A 17633-nucleotide genomic window follows, 5' to 3' on the forward strand; every position below is an offset into this window, starting at 1 on the left:
GATGCAGGGTCCCAAGGCTTTGGGCCATCCTTGTCTGTTTTCCCAGGTCACAGGCAGGGAGCTGGATGGGAAGTGGGGCTACTGGGATTAGAACCGGCATCCATATGGAATCCTGGCATGTTCAAGTCAAGGACTTTAGCCGCTAGGCTATGGTGCCGGGTCCCTACTCACTTAATTTTAAGTAAGACTTAAAGTGAGGGAGTGACAAAAAAAGAGAGTGAACTAAGTTTCATTTGTTGGTCATTCTCCAAGAGGCTTCAAAGGCCTAGAGTTAGCCAGGTCAAATCCAGGAGCCAGGAGCTTCATCTAGTTCATCCATGTGGGTAGCAGTGGCCCCCAAACTTGGGCCATCTCCTACTGCTTTTTCCAAGCAATTAGCAGGGAACTGGATCATAAACGGAGCAGCCAAGACTAGAATCAGCGCTCACATGGCATACCAGCATCGCAGGCAGCAGGGTCACCTGCTTGCTGTGCCACTGCACTAGCCCTTGCCAGATCATTTTAAAAAAAAGATTTACTGATTTTTACTGGAAAGTCAAATATACAGAAAGGAGGAGAGACAGAGAGGAAGATCTGTCTGATGATTCACTCCCCAAGCGGACACAATGGCTGGAGCTGAACCAATCCGAAGCCAGGAGCCAAGAGCTTCTTTCAGGTCTCCCATGATGGTGCAGGGTCCCAAGGCTTTGGGACATCCTCCACCGCTTTCCCAGACCACAAGCATGGAGTTGGATGGGAAGCAGGGTCGCCAGGACAGGAACCAGCAGCCACATAGGCTCCTGGGATGTGCAAGGTGAAGACTTTAGCCACTAAGCTACCGCACCGGGCCAAGGAATCATGTAATTTTAATACAGCACGTTTAAGTGCCATTTGCAGGCAGCCACCGTAGGACAGCTAATTAACCTAAGGGAAGGGTGGAGAGGTTCCTTCAAAACACAATATCACAGCGAGAACAGACAAGGAGAGATCTGCCAGGCAAAGGAAGGTGAGAAGCAAGAGTTGTGGCTAGCTGAGCCAAGCCACGAGCCGTGGACCTTGCTTGAGCCCGATGTGAGTGCTTTGTGAATCGCACCCACAAGAGGTGTAGGACAGTCTGAGATGGCACGGGTAACAGTGCAGCGTTCAGAGACAGGAAGGCCTCTTTGGTTATTCTGTGCTGACCAGGCTCATCTTGGAGATATTTTCTTTGCACAGATGTGATTAACGCAGAGCACACTCGTCATCCATTCAAAGAATATTCTTCCAGGTAATAATCTACAAATTAGACACACACCTTTTTTTAAAAAAGATTTATTTATTGGAAAGTCAGATTTACAGAGAGAAAATGATGCAGAGAGAAAGATCTTTCATTCACTGGTTCAGTCCCTGAGTGACCACAACGGCCAGAGTTGAGCCGATCCAAAGCTAAGAACCAGGAACTTCTTCCGGGTCTCCCACGCGGGTGCAGGTCCCCTTATTCCACCTGCTTCAGTGACCCTGGCCTCCTGGGTGTTCTGTCCACTTCCCCTGATAGGCTCCACATCAGGGCTTTCATTCTGCCCTCCTCTCTTGGAAACTGTTGTGTTTCTAAAAGCGTTTTCCCTTTAATCCAGCACTTCCTAACCCCATGCCACTTCCTCCATTTCATTTTCATGTACTAAATACATGTTACATTCTTATACATTGTACCCTTCTCTTACTGCTCTATCTCCCTTCTCAGAATGCAAGTGAATAGGATAGGGAATCTTGTTACTTGATTTGACTTTATGTGCTTCACTAATATACGTCCCGCATGTAATACAGTGCCTGGACGATAGGGGGCGCTCAATAAACATTTGTTGGAGGGATGGGAGGATGAATGGACAAACACGCAGACAGGGAGACAGAGGAGGAAAAGAAACGTGAAAACTGTGAATCAATGAAAGCAAGATATGAGTGCTGGAATAAAAGGAGTCAAGATTCCAGAAAGAATAATCTATGCCATTGACAGCTGAGTGCATGAACAAAATGTGGCATCAACACAGCAACTGAATATTGTTCGGCTTTACAAAGGAAGAAAATCCTGCCACATGTTAAAGCAGAGAAGAACTTTGAGGACATTATGCTAAGTGAAACAAGCCAGTTACATATAAAAGACAAACATCATACCATTTCACTTACATGAAGTGTCTGCAGTAGTTAGATCCACAGATGCAGGCAGTGGAATGATGGATGGCAAGGGTTGGGGGCTGGGGAGCTGTTACTCAGTGGATTACTGTCCGTTCGGCAAGACCAAAATACTCTCAACAACTGACACTGGAAATATACTTAACACTGCTCATTATACACTTCAAAAGACTGCTTGAATGCAGGAGTGGGTTGGGCATTGTGGCACAGCAGCCAAGGCTTAGGGTACCTGCATCCCAGTTGGAAGTTCCTGTTTCAAGTCCCAGTTTACTCCATGATTCCAACAGTTTCCTGTTAATGTGCCTGGGAGACAGCAAATGATGACCCAAGACCTCAACTCCCTGCCACCCCAGTGAGAGATTCAGATGGAATTCCTGGCTGGTGACTTCATCCCAGGCCTGGCTGTTGAAAGCATTTATAGAGTGGACCAGTAGATGGAAGATATCTCCCCATCATTCTGATTTTCAAATAAATAATTTTGGGGAATATCAGGAGGGCTCTGAAGCAAACATAGTATCTGTACAGGAGGGTCACTGGGAATAGAAATTGGAGATTGGATACCATTTGGATATTACAGGGTGACTAAGGGATACAATGGCAAGTCAGACACAGAGAAGTTGGTGGAGCAGAGACTGCTAATGTGGAGGAAGAACATAGCCAGGGAAGTGAAGGTATGGCTCAGATACTGAACAATGATATGCTTGTCGGAGTTAAGGATGGAGAAGGAAAAATAAGCAGAGATTTGATCTTTGTGTTTTGTTGTCATACTGGCTAACAATATGGCCCACACTAGGCAGGTGCATGATAAATAAATGGTCAACGGATAATCTTGACACAGAAGCACAATGCTTTGTAGGTTGATCTGAAGCCAGGAACTAGGAGCTTCTTCTGGGTCTCCCACATGTGTTGCCAGGTCCCAAGGTTTTGGAACACACTCCACTGCTTTCTCAGGCCACAAGCAGGGAGGTGGATGGGAACAGAGCAGACAGGACACAAACTACATCCTTATGGGATCCCAGCTAGTACAAGGCAAGGATTTAGCCACAGAGGGATAGCACCAGGCCCTCAAATAAAATAATTCTTATGAATCTATTCTAAATTTCTGCTACAACTCACACTTTTCTGTCTATAAAATCATAGAGTTCTTGGTACTACTGCACTATAATAGTATTACAAAGAGGCCAGCACTGTGGTGTGATAAGCTAAGCCTCTGCCCATTTGGGTGCAGGTTCAAGTCCTGGCTGTTCCATTTCCATTCCAACTCCCTGTTTATGGTGGAAGTTTAACCTGCTGAGTCATTGTGCCAGCCCTAAGAACACTTAAGATGTACTCTCCCTGCTGTTTTCAAGGATATAATACATGGGTATTACTATTCTAATTGCAGTGCAACACCACAGTTTAAATTATTTTAGCTCTGCCATAGTCCTAACATGGGAGCAATTATTTCCAGTTCCTCACCATTTTCAAAATTGTAGTCCTCCTGCCATTCCATACAAGTTTTAGAATGCTCTTGTCAGGGTCTACAAAAGATCATTTTGGGATTTCAACAGGAGTTGGATTAAACCTGTCTATCAATTTGAGGACATTAACATATTTATTGTGTTGGGTTACTCCAGTCCATGAAGACAATATCTCTCCAGGTATTTGAATTGTCTTTTGTACCTCTTCTCCATCCTTTGCAGTTTTTGGCATACACACACATTCTGTCAAATTACACCCCAATATTTTGGCATTTGACTTGGTAATATTGTTGTTGAATATTTAAAAATTAAAAAAATATATTTGAGGGGCTAGCACAATGGCTCAATTGGCTAATCCTCTGTTTGCAAGCTCTGGCATCCCATGTGGGAGTCGGTCTGTGTCTCAGCTCCTCAACTTCCCATCCATCTCCTACTTGTGGCATGAGAAAGCAGGTGGAGGATGGCCCAAGGCTTTGGGACTCTGCACCTGCAAAGGAGACCCTGGAAGAAGCCAGAAAGAAGCTCCTGGCTTCAGATCAGCTCAGCTCCAACCGTTTGGGGAATGAACTAGCAGATGGAAAATCTTGCCCTCCCCCCTTCCTTTCCCTGGAAGCCTGGGGTGCTGAGCTACACCCCAGGAGGCACGGTGTATTATAGTTCAGCCAGGACTGCTGTCCTTGAGCAATAACCTCTGCCCTGTCTCACAGGCAAAGTGGGACCAGGTGGGCTCCTTGGCAGTGTAGCTGAGGGCTCTCGCTTTTCACTGTGGAGGGGCTTGTTGGGAGCAGAGTGGGAGAAACATCCCCTGTAGCTCCTCTTTGGCAAGTTCTGTGCTTCCTCCAAGGGTGCTTCAGCTGAGAGCTCTGTGGGGAAACCTAGAGCTAGGCAAACAAGAAGGCTGCTTCCTGCTCTGCCCTCCCCCCACCCAGCAGAAGCCCTCGTGACGGGAAACCCGCAGGGTTAGGGAGCTAGCAAAGAGACCCACATACTATATAGGGACCTGTCTGCCTTCCTCCTTGAGCTTGGAGGTAGACATCTGCATAGCCCGGGGGCTCTGTGTGCAGGTGAGTCTAAAGCATCCCCTTGCTTTTCTCCAGTGCCTGGGGGCCAGCTAAGCAGCCTCAGGCTGGGCTGAGACAGAGAGCTCCTCTGTTGCTGACCACCTTTAGGGAAGACTAGGCCATGGGCCCCGGTCATCTCTGTGCATCTCAGGTGACTTAGAGTAGGAGGGGCAGATGGAATGACTGGCAAAATGCATACACCACGTCTTTCCTGCTAATAGCCCAAGGACGGGCGGGAGTTCAGAGCACGGGAGACCCAGCTAAGACTAGAGAATGAAGGAATTCCTTGACGCCACACAGCAAGGCACTAACAGAGAAGATTCCATGGGAACCCAGACCCCCAGTCTTCCAGAGCTCTGCACTCCTGTGCACCTGCTCAGGGATCACTCTGCCCTGTGCCCTGTGCCAGAGGGACGAGGCAGCAGGCTGTGCTAAGCCTCCGTATGATGCTGGTAATGTCCCTGGGGAGTCTGGGTCTTTGCAGCATTCTTGTCTGAGCCCAGAAAAAAAAAATCCATGCTACCTGGCCCTATCCTTAGGCAGAAGAAGCTACCAGAGAGGAGGCCATGTTGCTGTTCTCTTTGGCCCTCATCCTCATCTCGTTGGCGGTCTCTAACATCATGGGCGATGTGAACGATGTTTGTGTTGGAAGCCCCGGCATCCCAGGAGCTCCCGGGACCCATGGGCTGCCTGGAAGAGATGGGAGGGATGGCGTCAAAGGAGACCCTGGGCCCCCAGGTATGGTATGGCAGACCCCGGCTGGGCCCAATGTGGTTGAGACTTGGCGGAAGTTCCTTAGGACCCTTAGGCTGGGATGTGGTGCAAGTCCATTCCCAAGGTACCTGAGGGGTGGGAAATGGGTTGGTCTGGGTAGGGTCCCCATCACTGTGTTCCCTTCTTTCTGCAGGCCCTATGGGCCCCCCTGGAGGAATGCCAGGTCTCCCTGGGCGGGATGGGCTGGTCGGAGCCCCTGGTGTTGCTGGGGAACGCGGAGACAAAGGCGAGCCTGGTGAGAGAGGTCCTCCAGGTGAGTGGGGTAGTGGTATTGATGCAGACACCATCAGGGCAGTGGTGACATGGTGCTCATGCTGTCAGTTCCATGGGAACTGCTGGGAACCTGTAAAAAAGCCACAGGAGGCTCCAGAGTATAGTGGTCAGCCTAAGCAGAGTGTGAGTTGCAGGGGAGAAATCAGATGTGCATGGGTAGTGTGGTCACAATTCAGGTGGTAACAGGTTAGAATAGGGCCCATGCATCACAACCACTGAGAAAACACAGGGTGGGTATGGGGAGAGGGACAGCCCTGGGAGACAGAGGAGGAGGCACTTCTTGCAGCAGAGGTGCTGGGGAATTCTGCAAGGTCCAGGGAGGCTTGCAGACTAGGGATGCTGGCAGAGCATGTGATGGGGAGCCTTGCCTACAGCAAGGAGCACTGATGCTTTGAGTAGCAGTCAGGGTGCTCAGGGGAAGTGCAGAGACAGCCACATTTACCCTTAATAGAGGGGGAAAGTGAGCACTGTGGCCTTGCGTGTTAGCCAGAATGCCCCGCAGAGCTGGAAACGCAAAGCCCTTTAAGAGCTGCTGCAGGAAAGAAGAGCAAGACGATAGGAGCTTAGCAGGTGCACGGTAGAATCCCTCCAGCCTTGGAGAGCCTTGTAAGTTGGGGGTCTGGACAGTAAAAGGATGGGGTTCCAGGCTTGCAGAAGGCAAAGCCACTTCTTGGCAGCACATGGGGCTATTTGTAAGGCTTGTCTCTCATCCTGGTTGGGCCGGGGGAGGGGCGGTTTCTCCACAGGGCTTCCAGCTTACATGGATGAGGAGCTCCAAAGCACACTCCACGAACTCAGACACCAGATCCTGCAGTCGATGGGAGGTAAGGGGATCCCCCCAAGTGTTTGTGTGTGTGGAGGGGGGCATCCCACATGCTCCCCTCATCCTTAGCACCAGCCTTTGGAAAAAAAGACCCAACTGAGAAATGCAGACACGGAGGTCTTAGGGGGCAGTGGATAAATGCTCCTTTCTCTTTCTTACATCTTGTGCCCAGGCGAGACAGATATGTCTCAGGACAGCAAATTCGTACTTTTATTCACTCTTGGTTTCTGGTAATGATTGCTAAGTGGACGAGTGGATGGGTAGCTGAAAGAGTAGAGATGGATTTAAGAAGAGGGAGGGAGAGAAGGGCCAGAGAGAGGCAGAGATGAAGATGGGACTGGTGAGAATTGAATGGCAGAGAGTCCCAGGTAGGAAGAGGGACTTCATGGCTGACTTTGACTTCTTTCCTTTCAGTTCTCAGTTTGCAGGGCTCCGTACTGGCTGTGGGAGAGAAGATCTTCTCTACCAATGGGAAGTCAGTCAATTTTGATGCCGCTCAAGAGTTGTGTGCTCAAGCAGGTGGTCACATTGCTGCCCCGAGGAATGCAGAGGAGAACGAGGCCATTGCAAGTATTGTAAAGAACCGTAACACCTATGCCTACCTGGGCCTGGTTGAAGGCCCCAACCCTGGAGACTTCCACTACCTGGATGGGGACCCCGTGAACTACACCAACTGGTACACGGGGGAGCCCAGAGGTCAAGGCCGGGAGAAATGCGTGGAGATGTACACAGATGGGAAGTGGAATGACAAGAGTTGCCTGCAGTACCGGCTGGTCATCTGTGAGTTCTGATCAACCATGCGTGTAGGCCACAAGATGCATAACACGCTGCCTTGCCTTTCAGGCAAGGATCCCCATGGCCTATGAGATGCTGTAACTCCTTACAAATGAAATTGCTTTGTAGCTATTAGAGTTGGAGGCCTCCTTAGCCACTCCATTCCCCAGCTGGGCTCTGGCTGTTGCCCCTATGATCACTGATCAGTCTTGACACTCCCCTTGAACCCATTCTTAGAACACAAGGGTTTTCACTAACCTTGACCGCAGCACGAGGCAGAGTCCTCCTCCTCCATCCTCACTTTGTCCAGTTCCTTCTCTCACAGATGGCAGCTGGATGGAAGGAGCCTCTCAAGGCACAGAGACTGCCTGCTTCCTGCCCGCTCGACTTGTCTATCCACTGTGGCACACCCTTTGGCCAGTCTCGGCAAGACTTTGCAGTCATGGTTGCTTTTGATTAGATGGGTAGACATACTTTTAGGAAAGCATGCAAGCGGGGCTGTCTCTGGGGTCTCCCAGGCATGTGTGGTCTCCAAGAAGTGCAGGGGGCAGTGGTCAACTTGACCCTGGTGACTGGCAGGCGCGATACATTCTCCTGAGTCTTTGAGTGCCAACTCACTCCCTTGACCTACAAACAGCCAGCCTAGGCTTCTGGGGGCTGTGGAGCAGAAGAACCTGCTCTCTACCCCCACCCTAAAAGAACCTGGGTGATTTCCTGGTTGTGGACAAATCCCACTACACTTCAGAGCCTGGGTGAGATGTTCACACCACTCCACTCTACACCTCTGGCTCTGCTCTTTATCTTTTTGTAAATTCATTCAATCTAACATTTCATTAAAATATAATGAGCACCAGATCCTGTCTTGGAGGCAGACCTGGAGATATTTGTCTTTCCTCAACCTATTTCTTCATCTACCTAATGAGGATAAAGTACTCCTTTTTCTTATGTGTTCACCATCCCTCTACCTGCCATAAACACAGTTACAAAGAGAGACTTCTTGATGAGCACATCCTAAATATCAACTACCTTTACAGGCATATCTGACACATCTTATTAAACATGATCAAATCTTTTCATAATGCCTAGGTTCGGTGTTGTTATTTTCCACCATTATAAAACATGAATAAGTTGAGACTTTGAGAAGTTCAGTGTTCTGAGTGTTGTTAGATCGAGCACTCATTCCTTGACCCCTGGAGCTCACATTCATCACTACCCCCATCTGTCAACATGAGCAACATCATACTTCCGAATTTTTATAAATCAAACTAACACTGGCTTTGAGTCCTGCTTTGCTGGAAGCATTGAAAAGGGGAGCTGGTCTCCTTCTTCTGGTGTACGGAGAGATGGAGAACTAGAGACATTCTTGGAGGGATATTTGGGCAGGCATTTTGATGGCTGGCACCAAGGCAATCCTGGGGCCAAATCCACAGAGTGCATTAGTGGCGGTGACGGAATGCCTTCCGCCCCTGCTTAGCCATGTGGAAGTGTTTCACTGCTCAGCAATGGGAAATGCCATGCAGGGCTCCATCTCAGTCTTAGGTCGTCGTGACATGGGACCAGGTGGCACCCTTCAGCGACATGTGGGAATGGGCCAGCATCTCTTCTTGCTTGTGGAGGCAGCCACCTGTATATCTTGTCTCCAGAAAGAACCCCCATTTCTTCTGAGATAAAACATTTAAAAATAAAGATGGAGGGGAGGAGACACATGACAGCTCAGTTGGGCTGATCCACCACCTTGCAGTGCTGATTCGTGTTCTGGCTGCTCCACTTCTCAACCAGCACCCAGCTTATGGCCTGGGAAAGCAGTGGAGGATGGCCCAAAGCCTTGCGATCCTGCACCCACATGGCAGCTCCTGGCTCCTGGCTTCGGGTTGGCTTAGCTTGAAAGGCCTTTGCAGCCATTTGGGGAGTGATCCAACAGATGGAAGATCATCCTCTTTCTCCTTTTTTTCTATAAATCTGCCTTTCCAATAAAAAATTTAAACAAATAAGAACAAAACATGATAGGCAGAAAGGGGGTAGACACAGAGAGGGGAAGAGAGAGAGAGATATATAGAGAGAACAATTTTTCAAGTAGATCAACTCCCCAGGTACTTCACAGTGAGTAGGACTAGCTTGTGCCTGCCTGAGGTGAAGCTGGGGGCCAGCTACTGAGCCAAGGTTTTGCAGGTGACTGCCACTCAAGCTGTCCCCACTGCCTCCAAGAGTCTGCATTATCAGGCAACTAGGGGGAACCGGAGGTGGGCATTACATCCAGGCACTCCAGTATTAGGTGTGGGCATCTTAACCTCTGGGCCAAAGCATCCAATTCCTATACATCCTGACTCGTGATACATTCATTGGGGACAACTTAGACAATTCCAAATGGTCTTCTGGCATATTTTTCTAAGTCTCAGATATATTGGCATGGAGTCTACTTTACATAACATGATTTTATAGTGTTAGTACCATCTATGTTTGTGTGATGTCCCCTTTTCCTTTCAGATGTTTATTCCTTACACATTTTAGACTTCTTGTTGCTATTACACCAGCAACCACACGCCTCCCTCTCAGGTGCTTGCCACCACACAGTTTGATGACTCTCTCTGGGTCATCTAGTTTCCTGAGCTTTGCCAGTCTCAACAGAGGTTGCTGGGATACAGCTGCAGGGTCCCGGCTGCTGGGTTCTCCGGCAAGCTTGTGACTACCCCTGATCGTGTCGTCATCCTAATGTTAGTGGTTACCATGGACACCATCCACTACCCCCTTCCGCAATCAGGAAGCAAACAGCAGAGGCTCTTGCTCCAGTCACATGACTAGTCTGAAATCAAAGGGGCTGGGTGTTTATTCTACACCCTGTCATGGGCACCTTTGAAAAGCACTTTGGCAATGGGCATGGTTACATAACTGCATAAGAAGGAAGAAGTAAAAAATAGAAACAACTCAAACGACCACAGTCATATTGGCTCAATTAATGTTTTCTTGCAAAAAACCAGGAGTTTTTTTTTTTTTAAATTACTAGCTGTATAGTTATTTCCTTATTCTAATTCACTCATTGAATAACTGTTTCTTAATTATGCATCTCTTTTCACTTAAAAAAAAAAAGATGTATTCATTTATTTGAAAGGCAGAATGACAAATGGAGAGCAAGAGAGACACAGAGATACTCTGTCTGCTGGCTCACTCCACAAATAGCAAAAATGGTCAGGGCTGAAGTTAGGAACACCAGCCAGGTCTCCTGCATGGGTGTCAGGAACTCAAGCCCTTGGATCATCTTCTTCTGCTTTCCCAGGCATGTTAGCAGGACACTGGGTAGGAAGTGGAGCAGTCAGGACTCGAAGTTCCACTCTGATATATATACATAGACACACATATATAAAAATACAATCATCTCTCAGTGTGGTTGGAGGATCAATTTCATGACCCCCTATGCTCTTGTCTCTTATGCACAGTGATGTACAGTGCATGCCTGCTGTACACATCCTCTCAAATACTTTAAACCATAGCCCACAAGACAATGGAGACGCCTCATAATGGTTGTTACACTGTATTGTTCAGGGAATAATGGTAAGGAAAAAGTCTATACATATTCAGTGCACATATACTCATTGTAGTCCTGACTGTGCTCCTAATTTTGATTTGCGTCTGATTGTAAACTCCTGGATATGGAGAGCCAACTGTGTATTAATTTGCCAGGAGTGTACCATCCACAGTTTCTGAGGTATGTTCCTTTTGTCAACTCTTTACTGCTTTCCAATTGCACGTGGTCACTTTTACAAGGTGAACTCACATCTCTGCAAGCTCCCTTGGACAGAATCCTGGAGTGTCTGGATGAAGAGTAAGATTCTTTATGACTTTCACATGCTGCCGTGCATGAGGCCATGATGAACTGGGACATTTGGAAAAGAATTGTTCACCTTGGTATAAATAGCAGCAACAACCATGATGAGGGTGCTGATGATAATGATGACAACGATGATGATGAGCAACAACCGTGGCTCAAATTCAAACCATGAGACCACCAACCTTCTTCAAGGGGAATCCCCCACGGAACTGCAGGCCTTTTCCTTGTCCTGTTGCTCATGGGCGTGCTTCTCCTTCCCCTTCTGCTCTCTCAAAGACCTCTCTTTGTGTAAGCCTGTGGCCAGGGCAGGCTTTGGGTTTTATGTAAACCCTCATGCTTCAGGAAGGCTTGCCTATTTGCCCCAGGGGTTGAAGTCTTTGTCCTCTGAGCCCCCAGCTCTGCATTGTCATATGGGTAGTGCCAGGAAATGCAGCTCTGAGGATTTTCTGTAAATGGAGTCTCTCCTTGTTCCCAGCAGCTTTCCTGCAGTGGACATAGGCATGGTGACTGGAGGACATCAAGGTCAATGACCCTTCAGATGCCAACATGCCAACTGTAAGACGAAACCCGAGGGGAATGACTCAGTCCTGCTTATCAGCAGCAGGAAAACAAACCTCTTGAGTTGTTTGGTGGGATTGGAGAGTTCTGAGAAGTGAGCATGAGTGTAGCAACGTGGGCCTCAAAGATGCCATCGGGGACTTGGCCCACTTGATCAGGCTCTGGCGATAAGCATGGGTGACCTGGGGAACCTGGGCTAAGAGAATCACAGACCTGCTGCTCTCCCCCTGGGGTCTGCTTCTCCTCCCTCTCATACCACAACATGTCTTATGTGCCCAGCCCTGGCTTGCACCCCAGGGAGACAAGAAGATGCAAGCCTACCTGCTGCTTTCATGAGATAGAAGTACCAGAGGGCACTGTGCCGAGAGCCTGTAGTTCTAGCAACCAGAGTTGCCAAGGGTGAAGACCAGTTTGTATGTGAGGGCGGTATGAGCAAGGTGGAAGGCAGTATAGGGGCTGGTGCCATGGCATAGTAGGTTAAGCCACCTCCTGTAGTGCCAACATCTAGGGATGCTGGTTTGAGGCCCAGATGCTCCACTTCCAATCCAGGTCTCTGCTGATCATGTGGGAAAGCAGCAGAGGATGGCCCAAGTATTTGAACCCCTGCACATATGTGGGAAACCTTGAAGAAGCTCGTGGCTTTGACCCTGGTCATTGCTAGCCATTGTGGCCACCCAGGGCTGTCAATCAGCAGAAGGAAGATGTAGGAAGATCTCTCTCTCTCTCTCTCTCTCTCTCTGTCCCCCTCTTAGTCTCTGCCTATTTAACTTTCAAATAGTTTTTTTTTTTTTTCAAAAGAAGCCTCTTTATTAGCATTGTGGTGATATTTGCAAAAATGTTCTTGTAAAATATAAACTGTGATGTGTTTATACAAATAGTTAAACTAAAATGAAATAAACATGATTGTTGTTGAATAACCACACTATTGTAATAACATAGGGAAAAATAGTGCAAGTGGTGGAGAAACAGGGAGGGTAGAAGGGGAAATTCCCAAGAGCATGAAACTGCATCATGATATTTTCATATGATAGTCTTAGGTAAATGAGAAAAATTTTCATTGTTATAAATAATTATTAGTAAAAAGAGTTTCACCATAATCTCAAAGGATCACTTTTGCAAATGCATACATACCTATATATGTGTGAATATGTGTATGTGTGTATATATATGTATATGTATATATATATATATACACATATAATTGAGATCTCATTCTGGGCTACTGCTGCCATGAACAGTAGGTATTTCAAAGTCAACCTCTCTTTTAGGCTCTACCATGCCCTTGTATCTCTCCCCACGATGTCTTTCTAGGTATGGACCCCAGTTAGAAGCTGGTTTGCAATAGCTTACAATGCATTGAAAAATGCTCCCTTTAGCCTGACTTATTTTTATGACAGCCACAATTGGAATCCAAATAAGGCAGAAAATAATCATACACCAGCCTAGAGCAACTCCCCAGTCGGGGTATGGAATTTGGCCATATTTAGGTCTCTGAAATTGTACCAGTGACCCGACTAGAATTGCCATCAAAAGGATAGGTGTAATGGCAAACCAGCAAGCTCTCCACCACAGCCAGAAGAACCATCTCTTTGTGCCAATCATCATTTCTATATCTTCAATAAACCTGTTGCCTCCATAAATCCAGATGACCCCCACTATTTCCAGTATAGCTACAGCCAGAATGCCCCACCCAGCACAGAAGTGGTCAATCAGAAGAACCCAGTAAATGCCAGCCTGGGTCACACACATGAGACCAAGGAGAAACAAAGCCAAGCAACAAGCCCAAGTTACACGAACCCTCATTTTCTTCATCAACTTGGGGAACAAATCCTGAATCGATGTTGTAATAGTTTCAACAATAGCAAATTGAGAATCCAGACCCAAAGTCAAAAGCATGAAGAAAAATAATATGGACCAAAATGGGCCTCCTGGGAGCTGGGTTAAAGCTTCTGGATAAGCAATGAATACCAAATCAAAACCTGATGCTACGACTTGAGAGACTTCCTTTCCGGATATATGAGCCATGTGTCCCAGGATAGAAAAAATAGCAAACCCAGCAATCACACTTGTGAGGCAATTTGTCAAACAAACTGTAATGGCATCAGAGTAGCAGTTATTATGGAATTTACTGTAAGATGATAGAGCAACTAAGCCACCCCAAGCCACTGAGAGAGAAAAAAATATCTGGGTAGCAGCATCTTTCCAAACCTCCACTTCCCTCAATTTGGTAAAATTCGACTGTGAGCCAATGTAGTACGAAATGCCTTTGGATGCACCCTCCAGGGTTGTTCCTCGTATTAAAAAGATGAGTAGGACCACGTAGGGGAAAAGAGCTGTGAAATAAACCACTTTGCCAGAAGACTTGATTCCTTTAAACAGTGCTGTTGCAACGATGAGCCATGCCAGAAGAAGACAAAGTGCTAACTCCCATACAATGACTCCAGTCTCATCTATTCCGCTGGATCGTTGGAGCACCACTTTATGCCAATACTGCTCACTGGGAAGCTGCCCTGGCTGATAAATCTCACTCCCAGGGATGCAGGTCAGATTGTTGATGTCAATCCAGGTTTTATTCACTTTGATGATTTCCCTTGTTCCAGTACTTACATTACAGCAAGTTAATATAGGCGATCTGCTGCAGCTGTCATCTGACCAAGAAGAGCAGTATTTCCATGGCACTTCACGTTGAAAAGACACAAACAAGTAGTAAAGACTATAGGCAATAATGACATTGTAACAGATCGCCTCAAAAATGGATAGCAGGGCCATTGTAACTCCCACACCTTGAAACAATGGAAGAATCCTCCAAATGGAAATTGGACCCAAGCTAGCAAACTGCCCCATTGAACACTCTAGGAAGAACAGTGGTAAACCAACCAAGGCAAGCATAATTGCGTAAGGTATCAAGAAGGCACCTCCACCGTTGTTATAAGTCACATATGGGAATCTCCACACATTTCCCAGGCCCACTGCATATCCTATCAGAGATAGAAGATAGTCTGATTTTTTGGACCAGTTACCACGTTCTTGATTCTCATCATGTTCATCAACACGGAAGTTCTCAGATGAAATTGTCACTTTCTCCTTTCTTCTGCACTTGAAGAAACCCGGGCACTTGAACTTGTCCATGGTTCGTTCACTCTCTCGGCTGGCTCTGCCTCTTCTCTTCTCACAGTCTGGCCAGGTTTGACTTGGGGCAGGTGTACACTCCTCCGTTGCTACCTGCCAGAGGGAGCCAAAAACATTCTACAGATGGTTGTTCATTAATCTGGAGTTGAAGGTCAGTTCAGTGCCGCCCCTTTTCACTGGGTGGATTGTGCCTGGCATTGCTGAAGCAGATGCCTGGGCTGGATGGCCAGCTTCCCTGCCACCATCTCTGTAGGATCCTTGTCTAGTAAGTTGTTTCTGGAGGAAAATAGTGTTGAGGGGGATGGGGACAGTGGGCTAAGGGTCTGGCCTCTCGGCTTGTCCTGGTGAGGTGCAGGCAGGGGCTGTGGTGGGAGTGTTATACCCACCTGGGGCTCTGTGGTCTTCAACTGGTTTACCTGTGTCCTTTCTGGGTCCACTTGATCCCACACAAACTTAAGTGCTGTCTTTTCCAAAGTGTGCGTGTGTGATGATGAAGCGTGCCAGCCTTGAATGTGACCATCATCAGGGGAGGTTTAAAAAGTAGGAAGAGAATGGTGGACATGATGTGATCTTGAAAGTTCCCTCTCACTGATTCCTGGAGGAAGGGAAGGGTCAAGGGAGCTGAGGGGCTGGGATAGGCCAGGGCAAAGTCTGTGGTTAGCAGCCAGGGCTGGGGACATGGATTCAGGGACTGGGAGCTTAGCCTGGGAGTAGTCCCATGAAGGTAGGGCTGCCAAGGCTTCCTGCAGGAGGGGCCGATTTGAGCAGAGGCCTGATGAGGACACAGAGCCCCAAATGAGCTGGGCAAGATGCAGAGAGTTCTGCTAGGAGAAAGCAGGGGCTGGCCCCTAGCAGGTCCCCTGAGCAGACATCTCAGGGGCCTGAGGTCTGCCCTGGTAAACAGGATCTCTTGGTGGAAAAACCTCAAGCGAACAGATGTACATCCTCCAGGCAGAGGCAACAACCCAAGAAGCTTCCATTTTCAGGGTAAGAATCCTGCCTCCCTAGCAAGTGCCCATCACAAAGCTGAGGGAATGGACAGATTGTTGGGAAACAGCTGCGGTTCTAAGTGTGGCTGGGGCTCTGGCAAGTAAAACAGACCTCCTACGCTAAATGACACAGTGGATATCATAAAGCAGGTCCAGTCAAGCAATGGACCCTGTGGGGCCTTCATCACCTCCAGAGGTTGACCCTTACTATAGGGTTCACAGAAAAGGGCAGAAGATGGAAACAAAGACTTCTGTGGCCAGGAAAGGAAAAAAAAAAAAAAAGATAAGGTAGGGCCAGCACTATGGCTCAATATGCTAATTCTGTAATGTCAAGCACTGACATCCTGTTTGGATTCAGGTTCGTGTCCTGGCAGCTCTACTTCCAGTCCAGCTCCCTGATTATGGCCTGGGGAGGCAGTGCAGGATGACCCAAGTCCTTGGGACCCTGCACCCTTGTGGGAGACCCAGAAAAGGCTCCTGGCTTTCATTTGACACGGCTCTGGCTGTTGCAGCCATCTGGAGGAATGAACTAACAGATTCTCTTTCTCTTCTTCTCTTTGTGAAATTGTCCTTTGTAATAAAAATAAATCTTTTTTAAAAAGAAAAAAAGTAAATAAATGAAGAGAGGCTCTTGGAGGCAAAGGGCCAGGATCAGGACTAGTTCTTCATCTTTTAGACTTCTGTAGTCTCCCTAGATGAGGCACCTGACCACTAAGCCTGGTGTCAACAGGGGTGGGGTCCTGGGGACCCAAGGCAGAGCAGATCCTTATCATCTTTGCTTCTATCTTTGCGTTCGCACCAACCTGTCTTTCTTTTTTTTTTTTAATGTATTGTTATTTGATGAGGAAAGAGCTGGGGAGATGGGGAGAGACATAAAGATCAACACTGTCCTCTGGTGGCATACCCAAATGTTGACAATGGCCCCATGACAGGGTTGTACCAGGGGCCTGGAAATCACCTGAGAATCCCATGTGGGTGGCAGTGACCCCAGGGCAGGAGTCATCAGTGCTGCCGCAAGGGTCTGCATCAGTAGCAAATGAGTTGGAAGTGGAGCCAGATATACAGTGTGGGTGTCTTAACCACTAAGGCAGACACTGCCCTGCCTCTGATATTTTAAACTAAATTTATCTCTTTTTTTTTTAAAGAAATTTTATTTGAAAGGTAGAGTTACATACAGAAGGAGAGACAGAAAGATCTTCCATCTCCTGGTTCACTCCCCCGATGGCTGCAATGACTAGAGCTGAGAGAATCCAAAGCCAAGAGCCAGGAGCCAGGAGCCAGGAGCTTCCTCGGTCTCCCACAGGACTACAGAGTCCCAGGTACTTGGGCCATTCTCTGTTGCTTTCCCACGCCATAAGCAAGGAGCTGGATCAGAAGTGGAGCAGCTGGGACATGGACTGGCACCCATACAGGTTGGTGCCAGCCCCAATTTTAAAATAAAAATTTTAAAATGTTTAGTTTTTTTTTTTTTTTCATTTAATTTGAAGGATACACATATATACTAGGCATGGCTGGGCCAAACTGAATGAAGCCAAAAGTCTGGAACTCACTGTGGGTCAATCATTCAAGTACTTGAGTGATTATCTGCTGCTTTTCAAGGTTTGCATTAGCAGGAAACAGAAATTGAAAGTCAGGTCAAGACTCAAATTGGGTGCTTAACTATGGGATGTGGAGGTTTCCGGTGACATCTTAACTGCTGTGCCAAATACCTGCCATGGACTCTGATGTTTCAGACGTGTCTGTCTGCCTAGTAATCCATGGCGAATTCAGGGCCAAAGGTCGTGATGTCTCTGTGCGTCTGCCAGCCTGGGCACAGCCTGTATC

General features: G+C 47.6%; 2 protein-coding genes across 3 annotated transcripts; one reads left to right on the top strand and one right to left on the bottom strand.

Annotated features, from left to right (window-relative positions):
- The first annotated feature begins 4591 nt into the window (after positions 1 to 4591).
- LOC121164324 (pulmonary surfactant-associated protein A-like) lies at positions 4592 to 7439 on the top strand. Of its 2 annotated transcripts, XM_040992458.1 has the most exons (5): positions 4592 to 4669; positions 5206 to 5404; positions 5574 to 5693; positions 6460 to 6537; positions 6951 to 7439. In XM_040992458.1, exons 2-5 carry the CDS (start codon positions 5233 to 5235, stop codon positions 7325 to 7327), a joined length of 747 nt encoding a protein of 248 aa, XP_040848392.1. In that variant the 5' UTR covers positions 4592 to 4669; positions 5206 to 5232; the 3' UTR covers positions 7328 to 7439. The 2 variants fall into 2 exon arrangements, with proteins under 2 accessions (XP_040848392.1, XP_040848393.1); XM_040992459.1 differs by lacking the exon at positions 4592 to 4669 and having other exon boundaries at positions 5210 to 5317; positions 5634 to 5693.
- Positions 7440 to 12873: 5434 nt separating this feature from the next.
- LOC121164032 (sodium- and chloride-dependent neutral and basic amino acid transporter B(0+)-like) lies at positions 12874 to 16200 on the bottom strand. Its single transcript, XM_040991894.1, has one exon. It carries the CDS (start codon positions 14818 to 14820, stop codon positions 12901 to 12903), a length of 1920 nt encoding a protein of 639 aa, XP_040847828.1. The 5' UTR covers positions 14821 to 16200; the 3' UTR covers positions 12874 to 12900.
- Between the last annotated feature and the right edge of the window lie 1433 nt (positions 16201 to 17633).

The sequence above is a fragment of the Ochotona curzoniae genome, unplaced genomic scaffold, assembly GCF_017591425.1.
Source record: "Ochotona curzoniae isolate NIBS_2020 unplaced genomic scaffold, NIBS_Ocur_1.0 contig_66, whole genome shotgun sequence".
Classification (NCBI taxonomy): domain Eukaryota; kingdom Metazoa; phylum Chordata; class Mammalia; order Lagomorpha; family Ochotonidae; genus Ochotona; species Ochotona curzoniae.